At 42.6% G+C, this 23955-nt stretch overlaps 2 protein-coding genes across 3 annotated transcripts in view; one reads left to right on the top strand and one right to left on the bottom strand.

Moving 5' to 3' along the window:
- LOC115129430 (large ribosomal subunit protein uL11m-like) overlaps positions 1-23955 on the bottom strand; it is a 79089-nt gene that overhangs the window by 32170 nt on the left and 22964 nt on the right. The window lies entirely within an intron of this gene.
- LOC115129429 (transmembrane protein 121-like) lies at positions 18175-23745 on the top strand. Its single transcript, XM_029659760.2, has 2 exons — positions 18175-18867; positions 21680-23745. Exon 2 carries the CDS (start codon positions 21682-21684, stop codon positions 22744-22746), a length of 1065 nt encoding a protein of 354 aa, XP_029515620.1. The 5' UTR covers positions 18175-18867; positions 21680-21681; the 3' UTR covers positions 22747-23745.

Here is a 23955-nt window from a genome sequence, read left to right as displayed (position 1 = left end):
GATGTAACGCACGTTATGTAATAGCCACAGTTGTGATTTAACCAGTTTTAAAAACGTCCGAGGGTTTCCTATACACACATTCTAACCATATGAACGTACTATATTCCTGGCATGAGTAGCAGGGCGCTGAAATGTTGCGCGATTTTTAACAAAATGTTCAAAAAAGTAGAGGGTAGGAGCAACAGGTTAAAAGGGATATATTCTGGAAAATGAGCGAGAAAGATCACATCGCGTCAGTGGATGGCTGGGTGCCAGCAGAGTTTTGTATGAGCGAGCAGCTTGGAGCAGACATTTTCTCTCTCCTATTGAAAATTCTACGGTCCGGTTGAAATATTATCGATTATTTATTGTAAAAACAACCTGAGGATTGATTATAAAAAACGTTTGACATGTTTCTACAAACTTTACGGATACTATTTGGAATGTCTGCCCCGTCGTGACCGCTCGAGCCTGTGGATTTCTGAACATAACGCGCCAACCAAATGGAGGTATTTTGGATATAAAAATAATCTTTATGGAACAAAAGGAACATTTATTGTTAAACGGGGAGTCTCATGAGGGCAAACATCCAAAGATCAAAGGTAAGCGATTCATTTTATTGCTTTTCTGACTTTCGTGACCAATCTACTTTGCTGCTAGCTGTTTGTAATGTTTTGTCTGCTGAGAGAGATGTCCTTACATAAATGCTTGGTTTGCTTTTGCCAAAAAGCTTTTTTGAAATCTGACATGCCAGGTGGATTAACAACAAGCGAAGCTGTGTTTTGCTATATTGCACTTGTGATTTCATGAAAATGTAAAAAAAAAAAAAGTAATTTAATTTGAATTTGGTGCTCTGCAATTCAGCGGATGTTGACGAAAATGATCCCGCTAAAGGGATGGGTGCGCCAAGAAGTTAAGTCTTTATTGAAGACTAATTTCTTCATTAGGTCCTATGATTGAGTGTAGTCTGGCCCAGTGTGAAGGTGAACAGAAAGGCACTGGAGCAATGAACTGCCCTTGCTGTCTCTGCCTGGCCGGTTCCCCTCTCTCCACTGGGATTCTCTGCCTCTAACCCTATTACAGGGGCTGAGCCACTGGCTTACTGGTGCTCTTCCATGCCGTCCCTAGGAGGGGTGCATCAGTTGAGTGGGTTGAGTCACTGACGTGGTCTTCCTCTCCTGGTTGGCGCACCCCATTGGGTTGTGCAGTGGCGGAGATCTTTGTGGGCTATACTCGGCCTGGTCTCAGGATGGTAGGTTGGTGGTTGAAGATATCCCTCTAGTGGTGTGGGGGCTGTGCATTGGCAAAGTGGGTGAGGTTATATACAGCCTGTTTGGCCCTGTCTGGGGGTATCGTTGGATGGGGCCACAGTGTCTCCAATGTCTCAGCCTCCAGTATTTAGTGTGTCGGGGGTCTAGGGTCAATCTGTTATATCTGGAGTATTTCTCCTGTCTTATCCGGTGTCCTGTGTGAATTTAAGTATGTTAACTCTAATTATCTTTCTTTCTCTCTTTCTCTTGGAGGACCTGAGCCCTAGGACCATGCCTCGGGACTACCTGACGACTCCTTGCTGTGCTGCTGCTCCAGTTTCAACTGTTCTGCCTACGGTTATGGAACCCTGACCTGTTCACCGGACCCTGACCTGCTGTTTTCAACTCTCTAGAGACAGCAGGAGCGGTAGAGATACTCAATGATCGGCTATGAAAAGCCAACTGACATTTACTCCTGAGGTGCTGACCTGTTGCACCCTCGACAACCACTGTGATTATTATTATTATTTGACCCTGCTGGTCATCTATGAACATTTGAACATCTTGGCCATGTTCTGTTATAATCTCCACCAGCCCAGCCAGAAGAGGACTGGCCACGCCTCATAGCCTGGTTCCTCTCTAGGTTTCTTCCTAGGTTCTGGCCTTTCTAGGGAGTTTTTCCTAGCCACCGTGCTTCTACACCTGCATTGCTTGCTGTTTGGGGTTTTAGGCTGGGTTTCTGTACAAACTCAGTGTCTCTTTGCTTGACATCATGGGAAAATCAAATGAAATCAGCAAAGACCTCAGAAAAAAATTGTAGACCTCCACACGTCTGGTTCATCCATGGGAGCAATTTCCAAACGACTTAAGGTACCACGTTCATCTGTACAAACAATAGTACGCAAGTATAAACGCCATGGGACCACGCAGCCGCCACACTGCTCATGAAAGAGACGCGTTCGGTCTCCTAGAGATGAGCATACTTTGGTGCGAAAAGTGCAAATCAATCCCAGAACAGCAGCAAAGGACCGTGTGAAGATGCTGGAGGAAACAGGTACAAAAGTATCTATATCCACACTAAAACGAGTCCTATATCGACATAACCTGAAAGGCCGCTCAACAAGGAAGAAGCCACTGCTCCAAAACCGCCGTAAAAAAAGCCAGACTACAGGTTGCAACTGCACATGGGGACAAATATCATACTTTTTGGAGAATTGTTCTCTGGTCTGATGAAGCAAAAATAGATATGTTTGGCCATTATGACCATCGTTCTGTTTGGAGGAAAAAAGGGTGAGGCTTGAAAGCCGAAGAACACCATCCCAACCGTGAAACACGAGGGTGGCAGCATCATGTTGTGGGGATGCTTTGCTGCAGGAGGGACTGGTGCACTTCACAAAATAGATGGCATCACGAGGAAGGAAAATGATGTGGATATATTGAAGCAATATCTCAAGACATCAGTCAGGAAGTTAAAGCTTGGTCGCAAATGGGTCTTCCATAATGGACAATGACCCCAAGCATACTTCCAAAGTTGTGGCAAAATGGCTTAAGGACAACAAAGTCAAGGTATTGGAGTGGCCATCACAAAGCACTGACCTCAATCATATAGAAAATTTGAGAGCAGAACTGAAAAAGAGTCTGCATTTTAAGGAGACCTACAAACCTGACTCAGTTACACCAGCTCTGTCAGGAGGAATGGGCCAAAATCCACCCAACTTATTGTGGGAAGCTTGTGAAAGGCTACCCGAAACGTTTGACCCAAGTTAACTTTTTATGGCTGCAGGGGCAGTATTGAGTAGCTTGGATAAAAAGGTGCCCATATCAAACGGCCTACACCTCAGTCATAGACGCTAATATTTGTATATTATTGTTAGTATTGGAAAGAAAACACTCTGAAGATTCTAAAACTGTTTGAATGATGTCTGTGAGTATAACAGAACTCATATTGGCAGGCAAAATCCTGAGTTGAAATCAAAACAGGAAGTCAGAAATCTGAGCTTGTATGTATTCACCAGAGTCCCCAATGAAATCCCCTTGAGATATGAATGATGTTGCACTGCCTAGGGGTTCCACTAGACGTCAACCATCAATAGAAATTATAATGAGGCTTCTATGTTGTTGTGGGAGTGAATGAGAGCAGAATATATCAGCTGTCCATCAAGCAGCCATTTTGTGATCCCACTTTTTCCTCATGGTAGTCACTTGCGTTCCATTGCTCACGAAGACAAGAAGGAGTACTCCGGTTGGAACTTTATTGAAGCTATATGTTAAAAACATCCTAATGATTGATTCTGTACTTAGTTTGAAATGTTTCTTTGACCGGTAAGATCACTTTTTGAAGTTTTTGTCTGATATAACGCTGACCAGAATTAGCGTTTGGATATGTATAGCAAATGCTCTAACAAAAGAAGGTATTTGGACATTTTTGAACAAAACAAACATTTATTGTGGACCTGGGATTCCTGGAGTGCTTTCTGATGTAGAAGGGAATATTTATCATGTAGACGCCATCTTTGCGGCTGTGGTGTTTTTAAATTGAGTGCCGTCTCAAATTATTGCATGCGTTTCTTTTTCCGTAAAGTTTTTTTGAAATCTGACACCGCGGTTGCATTAAGGAGAGGTATATCTACGATTCCATGTGTATAACTATATTATCATCTACATTTATGATGAGTATTTCTGTTGAATGATGTGGCTATGCAGAATCTAACGCGCCAATGTAAACTTTTTATATAAATATGTACTTTATCAAACAAAACATGCATGTATTGTGTAACATGAAGTCCTATGAGTGTCATCTGATGAAGATAAAATTAATCACTAACCTTGAATTATCTTTATTTCTGGTTTTTGTGAAGGCTATATTTTGCTGGAAAATGGCTGTGCTTATTGTGGTTTGGTGGATAACTAACATTCGTTTGTAGTGCTTTCTCTGAAAAGCCTATTTGAAAATCGGACACTTTGGTGGGATTAATAACGAAAGTAGATTTAAAATGATATAAGACATGTATGTTTTAGGAATTTCTGTGGTTTGAATTTTGGCGCCCTCGATTTTCACTGGTAGTTGTCATATCGATCCCGGTATCGGGATTGCAGCCATAACAGGTTAAACAATTTAAAGGCAATGCTACCAAATACTAATTGAGTGTATGTAAACTTCTGACCCACTGGGAATGTGATGAAAGAAATAAAAGCAGAAATAAATCACTCTATTATTCTGACATTTCACTTTCTTAAAATAAAGTGGTGATCCTAATTTACCTAGGACAGGGAATCTTTACTCGGATTAAATGTCAGGAATTGTGAAAAACTGAGATTAAATGTATTTGGCTAAGGTGTATGTAAACTTCCGACTTCAACTGTATGTGCTGTAGAATCGGCACATCAAAAATCTCTTCAACTATTTTGTAACCTGTATGGTGCAGCTGCCAATTTTTGGGTCCTTAAAACCTCTCTGGGATATGTGGGACGGTAGCGTCCCACCTCGCTAACAGCCAGTGAAATTGCATGGCGCAAAATTCAAAACAACAGAAATACCATAATTAAAATTCCTCAAACATACAAGTATTTTACACCATTTTAATGATAAACTTCTTGTAAATCCAGCCACAGTGTCCGATTTCAAATTGGCATTAAGGCAAAAGCACACCAAATGATTATGTTAGGTCAGCACCTAGTCACAGAAAACCATACAGCCATTTTCCAGCCAAGGAGAGGGCTCACAAAAATCAGAAATAGCGATTAAATTAATCACTAACCTTTGATCTTCATCAGATGGCACTCACAGGACTTCATGTTACACAATAAATGTGTGTTTTGTTTGATAAAGTTAATCTTTATGTCCAAAAACTTCATTTGAAATTGGTGTGTTATGATCAGAAATGCATTGTCTCAAACAAACATCTGGTGAAAGTGCAGAGAGCCACATCAAATTACAGAAATACTCATGATAAAAACAGTGATAAAAGATACAAGTGTTATGCATGGAAATATAAACAAACTTCTCCTTACTGCAACCGCTGTGTCAGATTTCAAAAACGCTTTACGGCGAAAGCACACCTTGCGATTATGTTAGGTCAGCGCTAGTCACAGAAAAACACCCAGCCATTTTCCAAAGAAGGAGAAGTGTCAGAAAGGTCAGAAATAGCATTATAAATATTCACTTACCTTTGATGATCTTGATCAGTTCCACAATAGATGTTTGTTTTGTTCGATAAAGTCCATCATTTATGTCCAAATACCTCCTTTTTGTTTGCGCATTCAGCACAGTAATCCAAATGCACAATCACTTGTTCAGACGAAATGTCAAAAAAGTTATATTACAGTTCGAAGAAACATGTCAAACGATGTATAGAATCTATCTTAGGATGTTTTTATCATAAATCTTCAATAATGTTCCAACCGGAGAATTCCTGCGTCTTTAGAAATGCAATGGAACACAGCTACCTCTCACGGGCGCTCGCTTGATCAGCTCATGGAACTCTGCCAGACCTCTGGCTCAAACAGCTCTCATTCTCTCCTCCTTCACAGTAGAAGCCTGAAACAAGGTTCTAAAGACTGTTTACATCTAGTGGAAGCCTTAGGAAGTGCAATATGACCCCATAGACACTGTATATTCAATAGGCAATGACTTGAAAAACTACAAACCTCAGATTTCCCACTTCCTGGTTGGATTTTTTCTCAGGCTTTTGCCTAACATGAGTTATGTTATACTCACAGACATCATTCAAACAGTTTTAGAAACTTCAGTATTCTCTATCCAAATCTACTAATTGTATGCATATTCTAGCTTTTGGGCCTGAGTAGCAGGCAGTTTACTCTGGGCACCTTTTTATCCAAGCTACTCAATATTGCCCCCAGTCCCAAAGAAGTTAAATAAAACAAGTAGTATACTGGTTTCATTGATCATAATGTTTCTTTAACCAATTTTGGTATTTAATGTAGGTCCAACATAAGTTCCTTACTTTTTCCCCCTTCCACTTGCCTTTTCCATTTTTCCAGTAATGCTGCAATCACTTGGTTGTAATTCTTTATAGAGTAGACATTTCCATATAGTTTTGTTAGCTGCATGTGTGACAACTCCCCCCGTCCCATTTATGATAGATGGTGCCGACAGGGATGGTCTCCTCGCTTCGTGTTCTTAGGAAACTATGCTTGAGACGCAATCACTGGACACTTTAATAAATGGATCACCAGTCACTTTAAACAATGCCACTAATCACTCTGAGCACGGAACCCGCTAGCGGGCTGAAATTCCACAACATACAGTGATCGCTACATAAATAGTCATATTAAACATTCATGAAAATACAAGTGTCTCACATGTATCGAAAGCCTAGAATCTTGCTAATCCAACTGCGTTGTCAGATTTAAAAAATGATTTACTGCGAAAGAATACGATTATCTGAGCATATAGCCCCATAAAAAACAACTATTTCAACAAGCACAGACGTAACATAATCACAAACTGACGATCTTCGTCTGTTTGCAATTCCAATGCTCATTGTTACACAATGAATGATCTTCTGTTTGATAAAATCCGTTTTTATAGCCTAACACGAAACATTTTGTGAACCGCTTGTGTCGTGAATTCCGTCTCATTCCATTTTCGACGACACATTCCAGGTAAATGACCCACACAGAACGTGACTTTTCCAGTCATGTTTGGTTTCACTGCAATCAACTGGTTTGTTTGTAACACAATCAAACCTGATGGGTCATTTCGCAGGACGTATTGACTGAAAGAAACCAATTTGAAGACAACAAGTCATGACATCATTGTGCACCAATGATTTGCCCGGTGTTTCGTTGATTGACTGTATTCTAACCCAATGACCACTGATCGTCTTGAAATATAGCTGGGTAGATAGCCAATGAGCTGAGGTAAACGGCAATAGGTCATGTTTATGTGTTGCAAGACCAACCCATGTAGTAAGCTCCAGCGAAAAGAGAGTAATTCGCTATTGAAGTTTCATACCGGAAGGAGAAACATATTACGCACTGCATTGTTTGGTAAATGCGCAGATTCAGCTGTTTATATATCAATCATTATGGCAGGGAAAGCTAAATCTAAGTGAGACAGATTGTTGTAGGACGATTCATTTAGCGATTGTGGAGGAATATTTTTTGAACGGGAGAGGACATTGTTTTGGACGGGTAAATTCTTATCATGCGAATGCCCTTGTTTGAAATTAATAATATAAAATATTATTTGTGATTTTTTTTTTAAATTTTAGAAGCAATATATAAACATGCATCTCACATTTCATGACATTACTTGTGTCTGCCGCCCCACCCCAACCCACATGAAATAGCCTATTTGAGGCTGTTGAGGGGAGGGCAGGCCCACAACAATGGCCAAAGTGAAATGGAGACAGTAGATACAGATGGTCTGTTGTAATATAATAAAGACAGTAGATCTAGCAGGTCATAATAATATATTCAACCTCATGTTCCCTGTACTTGTGTGTATGTATATATATATATATATATGTTTATAATACCTGTTGATACAGGGCTCATATGTGAAACTATTCTAACTGAACATTTTCTTTCACAGTGACACTGACTCCGAATGGCAGCCCCCAGGACCAAGGTTTCCATCCCCCACTGAAGCTGGTTCATCCAGCTCCTGCCACAAGTGGTGTTCATCTGCCCAAATGTATTTTTGCAGGCATGGATGTGCCTCGGGCCAAAAGGGCACAGCATGGAGGCGTCTCTGTGTTCTTTGCTAAATTAAGTCCCCCATCACCTGCGCCACATGCTTGGTGACCCTCTGCTTTACAGCAGAAAGAGACTGCTATGGCACCTGGCATCAGCAGCACAATATTGTGTAGAGCTTTGGCAAAGGGGGTGGGGTTATATCCTTTCTGTTTGGCCCTGTCCGGGGCTCTCATTGGATGGGGCCACAGTGTCTCCTGACCCCTCCTGACTCAGCCTCCAGTATTTATGCTGCAGTAGTTTGTGTCGGGGGGCTAGGGTCAGTTTGTTATATCTGGAGTACTTCTTCTGTCTTATCCGGTGTCCTGTGTGAATTTAAGTATGCTCTCTAATTCTCTCTCTCGGAGGACCTGAGCCCTAGGACCATGCGTCAGGACTACCTGGCATGACTCCTCCTTGCTGTCCCCAGTCCACATGGCCTCGCTGCTGTTCCAGTTTCAACTGTTCTGCCTGCGGCTATGGAACCCTAAACTGTTCATTTTTTCTCTTGAGGTGCTGTCCTGTTGCACCCTCTACAACCACTGATCTCCACCCGGCACAGCCAGAAGAGGACTGGCCACCCCTCATAGCCTGGTTCCTCTAGGTTTCTTCTTAGGTTTTTGCCTTTCTAGGGAGTGTTTCCTAGCCACCGTGCTTCTACACCTGCATTGCTTGCTGTTTGGGGTTTTAGGCTGGGGCTATAGAAATAGATTTGATTTGATAGAGGACGGAGGGTCTTCCAAATATTGAAAGTGTGTAAATAGTTACCCATGTTATTTTGTAAATCTATATACACTGCTCAAAAAAATAAAAGGGAACACTTAAACAACACAATGTAACTCCAAATCAATCACACTTCTGTGAAATCAAACTGTCCACTTAGGAAGCAACACTGATTGACAATAAATGTCACATGCTGTTGTGCAAATGGAATAGACAACAGGTGGAAATTATAGGCAATTAGCAAGACACCCCCAATAAAGGAGTGGTTCTGCAGGTGGTGACCACAGACCACTTCTCAGTTCCTATGCTTCCTGGCTGATGTTTTGGTCACTTTTGAATGCTGGCGGTGCTTTCACTCTAGTGGTAGCATGAGACGGAGTCTACAACCCACACAAGTGGCTCAGGTAGTGCAGCTCATCCAGGATGGCACATCAATGCGAGCTGTGGCAAGAAGGTTTGCTGTGTCTGTCAGCGTAGTGTCCAGAGCATGGAGGCGCTACCAGGAGACAGGCCAGTACATCAGGAGACGTGGAGGAGGCCGTAGGAGGGCAACAACCCAGCAGCAGGACCACTACCTCCGCCTTTGTGCAAGGAGGAGCCCTGCAAAATTACCTCCAGCAGGCCACAAATGTGCATGTGTCTACTCAAACGGTCAGAAACAGACTCCATGAGGGTGGTGAGGGCCCGACGTCCACAGGTGGGGGTTGTGCTTATACAGCCCAACACCGTGCAGGATGTTTGGCAGAACACCAAGATTGGCAAATTCGCCACTGGTGCCCTGTGCTCTTCACAGATGAAAGCAGGTTCACACTGAGCACATGTGACAGACGTGACAGAGTCTGGAGACGCCGTGGAGAACATTCTGCTGCCTGCAACATCCTCCAGCATGACCAGTTTGGCCTCATGTGGCTGGAGTGTGTCAGCAGTTCCTGCAAGAGGAAGGCATTGATGCCATGGACTGGCCCGCTCGTTCCCCAGACCTGAATCCAATTGAGCACATCTGGGACATCATGTCTCGCTCCATCCACCAACGCCACGTTGCACCACAGACTGTCCAGGAGTTGGCAGATGCTTTAGTCCAGGTCTGGGAGGAGATCCCTCAGGAGACCATCCGCCACCTCATCAGGAGCATGCCCAGGTGTTGTAGGGAGGTCATACAGGCCAGACACACCCTACTGAGCCTCATTTTGACTTGTTTTAAGGACATTACATCAAAGTTGGATCAGCCTGTAGTGTGGTTTTTCACTTTAATTTTGAGTGTGACTCCAAATTCAGACCTCCATGGGTTAATAAATTTAATTTCCATTAATAATTTGTGTGATTTTGTTGTCAGCACATTCAACTATGTAAAGAAAAAAGTATTTAATAAGAATATTTCATTCATTCAGATCTAGGATGTGTTATTTTAGTGTTCCTTTTATTTTTTTGAGCAGTGTATATATATTTTTATAAATAATTATTTTTTTCCCCATGGGGGTGTTAGAATACCATTTTGGTATTTTGTATATAGTTATTTGTTTCAAAATGTATACCTTTACCAATTTGGACACTTGGGTACATTTTGGCTACTTGTGTGGGACACCTGGGTGACTTCATGATAAATGTCATGTAGCACACTCATTTTGGAAGTTATCATTCTGAAACTTTGCACAAGTACTGTTGCCACTTATATTTTTCACTGAAATTGTCCCCATCATTCTATCTGAATGTTTGTTTTATCTTGTTCATGTTAAAGATGATGATACAAAAAGAAAAAAAAAATTGTATGTTTTTTTCCATTGTTTTATATAAACCAGATCTATTGTGTTATATTCTCCTACATTCAATTCACATTTACACAAACTTCAGTGTGTTTTCTTTCAAATGGTACCAAGAATATGCATATCCTTGGTTCTGTGCCTGAGCTACAGGCTGTTAGATTTGGGTAGGTCTTCATTGCACAAAGTAGGGGGTAGCTCTAATTAATAATGTTTACATGTCTTACATTACTCATATTACATAGTGTATTTTATATCATGTACTGCACCTTGCCTATGCCGCTTGGCCATCGCTCATCCATATACTTATATGTACATATTCTCATTTACCCCTTTAGATGTGTGTATTCGGTAGTTGTTGGGGAATTGTTAGATTAATTGTTAGATATTACTGCACTGTTGGAACTAGAAGCACAAGCATTTCGCTAAACCTCGCATTAACATCTGCTAACCATGTGTATATGTGACCAATAAAATTTGATTTGACGGCCCCGGGTGGCGCAGTGGTCTAGGGCATTATACGTTTCTAATTTTGGTCAGAAAGTTATTGCAAGTTAAAGCGTACTGTTAGCTTGTGTATAATAGTATTTGTATCTCAGTGGCTCTGCATTGCTAGTTGGTTAGCTTGAGCTACCTGTAGATTCATGCAGGGTATTAAAGTTATGAGTTGGGATTATGAAAGGCTGGACAATAGAATGCGTCAAAATTAACCCAAGGCTGAAAAATGGCAAAAGAACGTTGCCTAAGCTGGAACACTAGCACAAGCCCATAGCAAATTAATGGAATCAAACCTTCGCAAAGCCTGTTTTGACTGGAGTGACACTTAGAATTCCATTTTGCCTTCATGGCACCAACATTTTGTATCCCTTTCTTTTTACCACTACCATCTGTTCTTAGGACGAAACTGAAAAATAACTTGTGTTGGAAGTAAAACATCCGTAAGTCGCTCTGGATAAGAGCGTCTGCTAAATGACTTAAATGTAAATGTACCTCAATGGTGCCAAGTGTGCTTATGTCTGCATAACAAGGAAGTAGGGGGAAAAAAGTCCAGAAATAGTCAGAAGTTGACTAGCGTTTGATGACAATGGAATACACTGCCCAGCCTTACATAATTAGAAAGAGGAGATTCTCATGATTAAAAATGGTGTCCGACTAAATTACACATTGTGAGATATTTGGCGAAATAGACAGACATACACTACCGTTCAAGTTTGGGGTCACTTAGAAATGTCCTTGCATTTGAAAGAAAATGAATTTTTTTGTCCATTAAAATAACATCAAATTGGTCAAATACAGTGTAGACATCGCTAATGTTGTAAATTACTATTGTGGCTGGAAACAGCTGATTTTAAAAAATTGAATATCTACATAGGCAGCAACCATCACTCCTGTGTTCCAATGGCACGTTGTATTACATTTACATTACATTTAAGTCATTTAGCAGACGCTCTTATCCAGAGCGACTTACAAATGACCTAATCCAAGTTTATAATTTTCAAAAGGCTAATGTTTCATTAGAAAACCCTTTTGCAATTTTGTTAGCATGGCTGAAAACTGTTGTCCTGATTAAAGAAGCAATCAAAAAAAATTGTCCTTCTTTGGACTAGTTGAGTATCTGGAGCACCAGCATTTATGGGTTCGATTACAGGCTCAAAATGGTCAGAAACAAAGACCTTTCTTCTGAAACTCTTCAGTCTATTCTTGTTCTGAGAAATGAAGGCAGTTTCTCACATGGAATAGCCAAAACACTGAAGATCTCGTACAATGCTGTGTACTACTCTAAACAGTTGGTGTTAAAATACACCAGCGATGCTATTTTGGACCACCAGGCTGCTGATATCATGCAGCCTGTAGTTGTGTTTATACTTTTTCATAACAACAATGACAAGTTTGATGTCGGACGACAATAGAATGCAGTGACATCATGAACAACAACTGTCTACAGACATGTCGATGGACGCAGTATAAACCAGCTTTTAATCTTTGGTTGTTTAATACACTACTGTACTCATTCTGTTTAGCACATGGCCTCACATGTGACTCCTTAAAAAGAGATGGGTGGGGCTAAGGCTTAAGAGGGTGTGAACAATGCTGAACGTGTACAAAACGCTGTTAAGTATTTGTAGTTAACCGTTATCAGTAATGTTAGTTCACCATATCTGAGATGTAGCTCCGCCCACTGGTGAAGTGGAGCAAAGCATGCTGGGCGATCTCTAGCTCAGAGAAGATCAGCTCTAGAGAAGTCAAGTGAGAGAAAGCTCCAGCCACCTGTGTTTTCCCACCAGTTGGCTTTCATTGTGTTAGCCAAGGCCAGTGTGCGTCCTGATTGCATATTTCATATCTTTCAGGTGTTTTTGTCTCTGCGACAATGTCCTATTTATGGTTACACTAATTAGTCGTTTCTACTGCGAGCTAGCTACTGTGAGCTGGCAAGCTCTGTTATGGTGGTTAGAGCATTGCGCCAGTAACTGAAAGGTTGCTGGATCGAAACCCCGAGCTGACAAGGTAAAAATCTGTCATTCTGCCCCTGAGCAAGGCAGATAACCCACTGTTCCCCGAAGACGCGGATGTCGATTATGGCAGCCCTTCGGACCTCTCTGATTCAGAGGGGTTGGGTTAAATGCGGAAGACACATTTCAGTTGAAGGCATTCAGTTGTACAACTATCTAGGTATCCCCCTTTCCCCCATATAATTTTGGACATTTAACCTTGTATTTGTATAGGATAATGTCCCCAAGTGCGTTGTTTATATGCCCTGTAATTGTATACGTGTAGGGTAAATCATTATATGGGTATAACATTGCATTTCACTGTTTAGAGGTATTCAAGTTCATTGTAGCCCTGTACTGAAGATGGTCCTATGCTTTGTAGTACACGTGCGGCAGCACCCTTTTGATCTTAAATTAATACACTTATTTGTTTTATTGCGCTGTATGTTATTGCCATGCATATTGTTTATAAGAGATTGTATTCTGTCATTCACCATCTTTATTTCTCTCTTTACACACACACACACACACACACACACACACACGTTAAAGCAAGTTGCCAGACCACTAAGTACTTTAGCAGATCCATACTACATACACTGTGCAGTGCTGTTCCGTGCCTGTGCATCTTCAGCGTTATTAAACCACCTCAATTTGAATCCTACCTGTCTGTCATCTGTGCCTTTACCAGCACATGGGAGGGAACACAAAGTAAAAACCTAACCTAAAGAATATACAGTCCACCAAGTCCTCACTTACAGAATGGGTGTAGACAAAGAAGAGCTCTCCAGTAGGTGTACCAAAACATTCAAGAGCCAAAAGCGGAGTTACAAGTTTATCAACTTTCAATGCAGAATTACTTTCCCATTTTTCTGCAATTGTAGTATATCATATTCAATTTTCTAGCTCAGAGTCTATACATTCATCCAATGTAAAAAACACAATTTCAAAATTTGTTACATTATACCAAATCGAGCCGGTCGGTCGCATTTCATTTTCAAATAACTTAAAGTGAAAGGTTGTAATTGGAATAAAGGGGAAAAGGCACTTTTAATAAGTTTGGAATTAACTTTTGTATGACTGAAACCTTTAGTGAGAGGTTCAAGACTTTCATATTTAATCATTTCAGCCCTCCGAATTAATATTCATTATATAAATAACCCTGTTTAATATTGTCTGGCTTGCCATTCCAAATAATGTGGAATATGTTTTGCGCATATATATTTTTTTAAACAAGTAATTCGGTGTTTGCAGGGCCATAAGTAAAAATGGGTAAACTGGGATATGACTCAATTAAAAGCAGGTCGATTTTCCATTAAAAAAAACAGGTATTTCCCTTTCCATGGTAGCATCAGCTTATCTATTTTTGCAAACTTTCTGATTAAATGTATTGTGAGAGTGTATTTTGGGATATGAATACAGAATATGACCACTTCACCGTCAGACCATTTTATTGGTAAAATTATTTCATTTTTTAGCGATCCAATATGTAATATGGTACATCATAATTTGGTTGTATCCCAGAAGTTAGACAAATCATCTAGATCCTTTAATGAGGTTGTGCAGGGATACAAGTTGTGGATATAAAAGAAAACATTAATTATCCACATACATTGACACCTTTGATTTTAAGCCCTGGATTTCCAGCCCCTTGATGTTATTGTTGAAGCTCATTTTAATAGCTATTTGTTATGTCGATGACCATAACAGATATATATGCCGATAGTGGACAACATCGTTTTACTCCGACAGTTGAAGACTTTCTGAGAAGTATTCATTATTTACCACACAACTTTAACCCATTGTATAAATTAAAATAGTCAGGTATTCATTCATTTATTATATATATATAAATTCTAGTCATACTTTATCGAATGCCTTTTTCAAAATCAGCTATGAATACCAGGCCTGGGTTCCCAGATTCTTCATAGTGTTCTATTGTTTCTAATACTTGTTTTCTATTATCTCTTACATATCTTCCATTTAAAAAACCTGTCTGATTAGGATGAATAATATCCGACGATAACTTTTTCAATTCTATGCATATTGCTAAAATGTTTGATAATTGAAGTGCACGGGTCCTCCAGTTCACAGGTGTCTTAGAAGCCTGTGTGCGTGAGAGAGCGAGACAGCAAGAAAAACAGAATGTGTGTAAGCAAGTGTGGCAGACATGCAGGTAGAGGACACAGACATAGGAGGGGGCCTTGGGGCAGGATTAATTGCCCCGGGCACACAAGAAGGACAGGGGATAAATTGCTCTGGCAGGCAGTGTGGTGGTTGGGTGGGATAGGGAGAAGGGAGGAGTTACAGAGGGGTGTGTGCCATGAGAGGGGGGGTAGGATGCGGCTGGGGGTTAATTAAACTCCGGTGAAACACTCATTCGTTATCGTGTTCATTTAATCTGCTGCCATGTTGCCGTTTTATCACTCATCCCTATCAGGACGTCATTCAGCTGATTGGGTTGACCCGTCTTACCCCTGCATGGCACGCCTAGAGAGGGGGTAGGTACACGGCAGTCTGCCACAGAGAATAGCAGGTCAGCTCAGGTCCTCTAAGCCCACAGTCAACTCTCACATATTGTACTAAAATAAGTGTACTTCAAGCACATTTTCCAAATGACCAGGATGATGACGACGGACAGTGACGGCCAAACTCCCAAAGAACTCCTTTCCATAACAAGTGAAACGGGCGAGCAACAACCAGCAGCACAGCTCTGCTCCAAGGGCGTATACTGGCTCCATCTGAGTCTACACAGCAGAGAACCTGCCCAATCAGATCAGCAAGCAGGGCAGGAAAACAAGTGATTACACCATATCAAAGAAAACATGGTATTTTCGACTCCATTAAGTTCCCTTCACACTGTCGACAGTGTTGTGCTTCATGATTAATCATGTGTAGAGGCAGCAGCAGCTGAATGGCCTACTGGAGGCATCAACAAGATGCCTCAGGAACTGGTGGAGCTAGTGGGAGAGCCAGGAACTGTATCACATGGGTATTGATTTGGTAGTGTTGCATTGGAGTGCATCAGTAGTAGTCGTAGCAGCTGTAGTAGCAGCAACAGAAAAGTAGTGAGGTATTATGGTTGTGAAAGGTTCTGTCATTTAATTTCAAATCAAATTTTATTAGTCACATGTGCCGAATAAAAACGGGTGTAGACCTTACAGTGAAATGCTGAATAAAACAGGTGTAGACCTTACAGTGAAATGCTGAATAAAACAGGTGTAGACCTTACAGTGAAATGCTGAATAAAACAGGTGTAGACCTTACAGTGAAATGCTGAATAAAACAGGTGTAGACCTTACAGTGAAATGCTGAATAAAACAGGTGTAGACCTTAGTGAAATGCTGAATAAAACAGGTGTAGACCTTACAGTGAAATGCTGAATAAAACAGGTGTAGACCTTACAGTGAAAGTGAATAAAACAGGTGTAGACCTGAAATAAAACAGGTGTAGACCTTAGTGAAATGCTGAATAAAACAGGTGTAGACCAGTACAGTGAAATGCTGAATAAAACAGGTGTAGACCTTAGTGAAATGCTGAATAAAACAGGTGTAGACCTTACAGTGAAATGCTGAATAAAAAAGACCTTAGTGAAATGCTGAATAAAACAGGTGTAGACCTTACAGTGAAATGCTGAATAAAACAGGTGTAGACCTTAGTGAAATGCTGAATAAAACAGGTGTAGACCTTAGTGAAATGCTGAATAAAACAGGTGTAGACCTTAGTGAAATGCTGAATAAAACAGGTGTAGACCTTAGTGAAATGCTGAATAAAACAGGTGTAGACCTTACAGTGAAATGCTGAATAAAACAGGTGTAGACCTTACAGTGAAATGCTTACTTACGAGACCCAAACCAACAGTGCAGTTAAAAAAAATACAGGTAAGAATAAGAGATAAAAGTAGCAAGTAATTAAAGAGCAGCAGTAAAAAATAACAATATATACAGGGGTGTGCCGGTACAGAGTCAATGTGAGGGGGCACCGGTTAGTTGTATGTACATGTAGTTAGAGTTAAAGTGACTTTCTCATTTGTGCAATTTAGAAAGCATTCCAATTGCCACATTAAACTAAATTATTCAGTGTGGTAGGTAAAGCAGTGCATGAATAGCAGCAGAGGGTAGAGCTCTGATACATGTGACGGAAAGTAGACTAGTGAGAGCAGATGGTGGAGAGGAGATTGCTATTCTATTCTGGCTCTGTGGTGGTTGGCCTCTGCCACTGGTGGACATCAGATTGGAACCAATCAGTCCTTAGCATTCTTGGATGGTCTCTTACCCCACGTCCTTCCAAACTTCCTCATGTTTAGGAGGGAAAGCGATGACTATGCACTGCTGTGGACAGTCTGCCTTCCCTTTCTCCCTCCCTCTGTCACCCTCTCTCTCCCCCGCTATGTCTGCTCCCCCTTTTCATGCTGAAAGAGAGCCAGTGCAGAGTGACCTTCAACCACACCCACAGGGAACCAAAGGAAAAAGGCAGAAGAGAGACAGAGAGAATGAAACTGGAAGGCATGAGAAGGGAGAGAAAGAGGAGAGCTGAGAGAAAAACAAACAAATTGAACCAAGGGAATGGAAAACCTCTGGAAGCCAGTGGAGCGAGAAGCTGATTGTGACAAGAATGATGACTCTCCTTCCCCTGTCTCACACACAGAGACGAGATAATAAAAAGGGAGATGGTTAAATGAGAAAGCCTTTGAGTTTAGATGTGATGCTGAGAAGGTGGAGATTGATATGCATATGCATTTCACTTAACGGAACACACAATGACAAGGTGAAGCAATGCATGCTCCTTGACTATCAAAATCATCCATTCCTAAACCCTTTTAGCCATAAGGCAGCCAGCTGGGACTGTTTTAAATCTACAGTACAACAAGAAACAGGATGGTTTTGTTGTGTAACTAAAGACGGTAAGAAACAGAAGGGGTCTAATTAAAGTAGTAACATCTGCGTTTTGAGATGTGTCCATAGGCTACAGGCATCTCTCGCTCTACTTGGTTCCGTATAAATTTCATTAGGGTACGGCACTGGCAGGGCAATCAAGGCTGTAACCTACTTCCATCTAATACCAATCCATTACGCTAGTTTTCATCAAAGTGGCATAATGATAATTACCATAACCGATGGACATAACTGTGGGCAACTATATTTATGCAGCGGTACCCTCGGTGTGTTAAGATTTCACTTAAGGACCAATGGAATGGTCTAAAAAAATATATATATATATATATATATTTTTTTTTTAAACTCCGCCTACCCGGGGCACTGGGCGATGCAAAACGAACTCACCCAGTGAGAGAGAACGAGGCGGGGAGCCGAGAGTATGTAACCTGCCTACAAATTAACACCGCAATCATAAACTCTAGCGGCGAGTTTCCTCATGTTTCTCTCTCGTGTCCTCGAGGTTTGCTTTACTGTCGATACTTATCTTGCCGTCTATTCCTGATCATTATTCCGCGTCAAGCAGCCGTCTACTTCTGAGCGACTTCGATAGCTCACAGAATACGGAGCCCGGCGAACAAGCCCGCACAGCTCTTTCCCGAATAACTGGATCTTCGGCTGCCAGACCGGAGAGCCAAGGTGTCAAATTCAATACGGACATACCAAGAGATGGATAATTCTGCGCCCACGATGACTGTGGGATAACTGTGCAAAATGACACGTTTATCTGATGACCGAAAAAGCAAAAGCGGCTTGGCGTTTTAAATCTTACAAACTCGAAGATGGACAATTACTTTTCCCCTATTTTATCAGTATGATAAGATCGTCATAGCAGAGTGGGAGTTTGTTCAAATATTCCCGACAGACACACAGCATTATAGGACTAACACAAAGCAACCGATGTAAAGACTAATTTAGGAATCACAGATGATCATTTTTGACCTTTAATGTTAATCCAGGGACCGTTCTAGTACGACTAATAGGCGACGTGGATCTCAATCAAGCCAAGAGGAGCAGCGAAGAACGCATGCTTTGGGTAACTAGCTATCCACTACTTTGAAAGAGTTGAATTATGTATGCACGTATTAATAAAGAGTGATTATGTAACAGGTGGTGCATCATTAAAATGTACCATAAATAAATGAGTGACTAGGTGTTAAGTGTGTGGCACCAACATAATGGTAGACAAAATCGCCCATATAGAAGGCATTTAAACAGATTTCTGTTGAAATGATCATTTGGGGTACATGCTCCAATACCTATAACCCCTACACATGTAATAGCTGTTCCCATAGGCGTACAAATGCCTCATGAGACATCAGATATTACTGCTGGATGGCAACTCAGTCACCTGGATGAGACGCGATTTGCCAATACTATTCCATTAGTTGGATCTTTTTTTCCCCTCCACGTTACACCTCCATAAATTAATTTAATTGAAGAGAAATCCCTTTTCCTCTCTAACAAGCAAGCCCCTCAGGCTTTCACATAGCCCCATATACCCCTTCCTTGTACAACTTAGGCTAGACTGAGCTATCTCCCCTCCTGCTGGGGAAGATTACATTGGATTTAGTTTGTAGTAAGACAAATATCCTGGGGGTGTTTTTATATGAATTATAAGTCCAGAGCAATTAATCTTCCTTTTACCTGCCTCCCAGCGCACCTGGCAGACCACCAATATTAGAGAGGAAAACAGACGAGGTATGTGTGTGTGTCTCCATGTGTGTAGGGGAGCTCATTTGAAAACCATAACAGATTACCTGGGTGATTGGCAAAAACACTCCTTTCTTCACAATACACACGACACGCATAACAAACAAGAAGGAAGTCTTTCTGTCCTTGTACACCGTCGGCTGAAAAATCACAAACAAATTGTTTACCTGTCCACCTTTACAGGCCCCATTCCTTACACTTGCAGCGGAATAGCCTGAATCAGCCTGTCAGTAACAGTACAGCTTTCTAATGATAGGGATGATGAATCTGGTCATTATTGATGAGCAGAGTGGACACACGGCAGTCATCTAGGCCGCTCACTCAGAACAAAATCAATGTGCTTTGACAAGCCGTCACAACACAAAACACAGGCTGACAGAGGAATGCCAGGGTTCCAGGGTACAATTTAAGACGCACATAGAATTGCCAACAGGCGTGTTGGGAATGAGAAAGGCAAACACACTGTCTGGGGTGGCAGACTACCTTTCTCCTTCCACTGACTGCAGTTTGGGGGGTTTGTTCAGATAAAACACCATTTTTCTATTCCAATATTCTCACAGTCAGCGGCTTGGTACACTAGAATCCATTCAATTCCAGCACTGATAATCAGGACGCAGTGAAACAAAAAAAGCCCTGTATGATAATCAGATATTAGTGAAGCTGACATTTGTGTCCCTCCTCTTCGTTTCCTCACCATGCCCCTAGGAGGATTAGTCAGTCAGTCTAGGTCTTTTTCTCACCCATTACATTTTTCACTCCTCTGTTCCAGATATTAAAGTGTTTAATTTCTTCTGATCCCTGGCGATGAATACATTTAAATCTATTCATATACAGAGCAGGCGTAAGATCCCATGTCTCCTTTAGCTGCCTGCGTCAACATCTTTATGTCTGCAGCTTCCTCTTCATCACTTTTGGCTTTCATCTCATCTCCCCTCCAACTCTCTCCAAGCAGAGTTAATTTATGAACTATTACCATCATGCAGTAATACTTTATTAGGCATGTAGACAGCCAAGAGCATATATCTTACTTTCAATCCCCTCTCACAAGTCTCTCCTGCAGACCCTTTGACAGTCCCTCTCGCTCAGTGGATGACAGGGCTCAGATGAGCGGTGCATTGAAAAGATTGATGCCTGTCGTCAGTCAGAAGCAGACATAAACACACGTTATCAGCGCTGTTCATTTGTTCCCTTATGGCCGCGGAGCCCACAATCGTTTCGCTCGATCACACACTCAAATGTTGCCATTATGGGATATATGAGGTGGTAACGATTTCATATTGAAATGCCAGATCTCATGGCGGTGTTGACACCCTCGACGGTGCTAGTCAGATGGCCGACAACCCTCCTCAGCTCTCCTGGCTCCTCAATACGATAAGGAGAGGAGTGTTTGCACCGTAAAGTCTGACAATTTCACACTCCCAATCAATACTGAGGTTTTATACTGTTCACTGCTGAAATATGGCACAAAATTAGCCAATTAGAATGGCACACACACACACGTGTTCATGAACACACAAGCAATTACCGTCAAAAACATCTCAGAACAAATATTAATAAGAGACGTTATTAATATTCAGCCCAAATGAGAAGGCAATTTTCTGCCAATTTAAGACTGCGGCAGGCAGCAACAATGAGAATCAAACAGGCCGAGTAAACAGGAAGGAGAAAAAAGTGATTTACTGCACTTTAACACAATTCATTAATAATGAATAAGGTAAGACCACCCAAGTAAAACACCATGGAAGGAAACCTGTGTCATACTCAAGAGTTTTAGCCAAGGCCCCGGGAGGGGTTGAAACTTTCATCGCCGAAGAGACCCATTTAAATTAAAAAGCCGCAGAGGAGTGAGAACTAACACCCCTCAGGATGTATGACCAGGGAAGAACGGTCTCTGACCCAAAGCTCACTGCTGAACTGGCATCAAAATTATCTTTATCCATAGCAACAAGCAAAAAATAATGACTAACATCACTTAAGTAGACAAGAGTCGTGAAGAAAGCTTTTGTCTATCATGCAAGGGAAATTCACTTTGGCAAATAAATGAGGTCAGAGTCTAGACGGGAACAAAACAGTTCCTCTATTTTGTATTATTTCCCTTCTCTCAGCTTTGTCATGTTTCTGTGTTCCTCTCCCAGGCATGGTGCCTACGCCCCAGGTGTGCGTATCAACCCTGGTCACGGTGAGCACCATGGCAGTGGTCGACCTCTACCTGCTGGAACAGAGCATGCTGGGAGCCCGTGGCAAGGCCGGGCCCGGCGTGTGGCCGTGCGCCGCTGTGTTGCTAGGTGACCTGGGCTTCCTGCTGGCTCTGCGTTTCGTGTCGGCGGGAGTGGTGTCTGAAGCGCACTCGCCTCGCCGAGGCTTTGCCAACGCACTCTGGTTCCTCTTCCTGTCCCTGCTCCAGCTCAAACTCTTCTTCGTCTGCCAGAACTACCGAATGGAACGCCGACCGCCCGACCCCCTGGCCAGGAAGACGCTCACCTTGCTGCTGTCAGTCTGCCTGCCCTCCCTGTTCCTCATCCTGACTGGGGCTGACAACATGACGCCCCTGCGAAGGAAACAGGAAGTGCGGGGGAGGCTGCTCTGGGTGGTGGTGGACCTGCTGGATGTTCTGGACCTGCAGGCAGGGCTGTGGGAAGCCCACACAGGGGCCACTGACCTGGGGGTACCCCTGTGGGCCGAAGGCCTGGTGTTCTTCTATTGTTACGCCCTGCTGCTGCTGCTGCCCTGCGTGGCCCTCACAGAGCTGGGGGCCGCAGCCCTGCCGGGACAGAGGGGGCCCCGTAAGGAGGCCCTGTACCCCTGGCTTAGCCTGGTCACCATCAACGTGTTCACAATGGCCCTCAGGGGCACAGGCATGCTGTGGTACAGGGACCCCCGGGTCTCGACAGTGTTCCTGGGGAAGAACCTGCTGGCCCTGGCTGTGAAGCTGAGCTCTGCCTGGGAGAGGCACAAGCAAGGTGGGAGCAGGGGGACAGGGATGGGGGCCGGGGCGGGAGTAGAGTCAAGTATGGACTCCACCCTGGCAACCCAGAGCTCAGAGCAGACAGAAGTCCAAGCCCAAGGCAAAACCACCCCCAGGCCGCCCTCTCGCAACCACGCAATGTCCCGCTCCCACAGCCACGGCCACTCCGTGTCACACATCAGTCTGGATCCCACAGAGACCTCTCTGGGCCCTTCCTTCATCTCCCATGAACTCTAGAAACTGTCCAGACAGACAGCTTAACAGCTGAAGTCGAGCTATCGGAACTCCCCAGTTAGGGAAGCATTTAGCACTGAAGAGTGAAGACCGTTGGCCTCACACAGACCAACTAAAAACAACACGTACACCCCATGCTCTGTGGACCAGCCAAGGCAATCACATCAGTAACTCATTCAATTAGCTCACTTTGGTTAAAGGGATGATTTATCCACCCCTGGGTCCTGGCAGCCTGTAGTATTTGGTTATCCGAGGGAGAGAGAAGGCTCAGGGCTGGGGCAGAGTGAGAGATGTACAGCGAAGAAGTGTCTCGCTTTTCAAGGAGCTACAATCCTCAGTACTGGTTCCACACAGACATGATTTGCGTCATATGGGACTCAGACATAATACCATGGTATGAGTCAGTGTGTGTACTGTGAAAGCTCTTCCACAGCTCTTGTCAGCTACACCTCCAGGACAGCTTCTAAACTTTAATAAAGTGTTTCATACTCACAGGCTCGGACACTTTATTGGCCATGTGTGGGAGGGTATTGGCAGCCTGTCACCACAACATTGGAGAAGACAGGATCAGAGGCTGACCATTCACAGTTAGAGGGCCTCAGGGGTATACTAGATGTCACTAACTTTCAAAACATCCACTGCATCAAAGCAAATGTGTTTACCCTTTACATATTCAGTGAAAACTTCAGCATTTCTTTGTTGAAGATACAGGCCGATGTTATGGATCGGGAGCTGCTGGGGTGAAGCCCTCCACACATCTGAAGCAGGCAGTGCAATGTGAGAAGCGAGAGTGACAGACAGCGGAACAGCTATCATTTATCACAATTAGACCAGCAGCACCAGCCTGATAGGCATGCAGTGATCCTTCAGCCAGCCGTCTGGCTGCTGGTCCGGCTTTAAGGTTTCAACAGTAGAGCCTGCAGATGTGCTAAAGTTTGTGTGTGTGTGTGTGCTGAGCGATTAATCATCATATTTTATTTTTTTCAATTATTAAACAACTAATTGAACGATGTCGGTTCAATTACTTGAATTCCATTTATTTTTTTGTGTGAGCCCAACACGCTGTTTCTCAAATCATTCACGAAGGAAATCAAGTCAAGAACTATGTGGGATGCTAGGCTGAAGGGTGTTGTAGTGTTCACTAAGCAAATATTCAACTTAATTACCACATTTCTGTGCTGAATTAACTACAATGACCATAATCCACTGCGC

This window comes from Oncorhynchus nerka, linkage group LG5, assembly GCF_034236695.1.
Source record: "Oncorhynchus nerka isolate Pitt River linkage group LG5, Oner_Uvic_2.0, whole genome shotgun sequence".
NCBI lineage: Eukaryota > Metazoa > Chordata > Actinopteri > Salmoniformes > Salmonidae > Oncorhynchus > Oncorhynchus nerka.
This window is presented reverse-complemented; position numbering and strand designations above follow the sequence as displayed.

Excerpts from the sequence above, each read along its gene's own strand:
- LOC115129429 (XM_029659760.2), top strand. The coding sequence starts at position 21,682 with ATGGTGCCTACGCCCCAGGTGTGCGTATCAACCCTGGTCACGGTGAGC.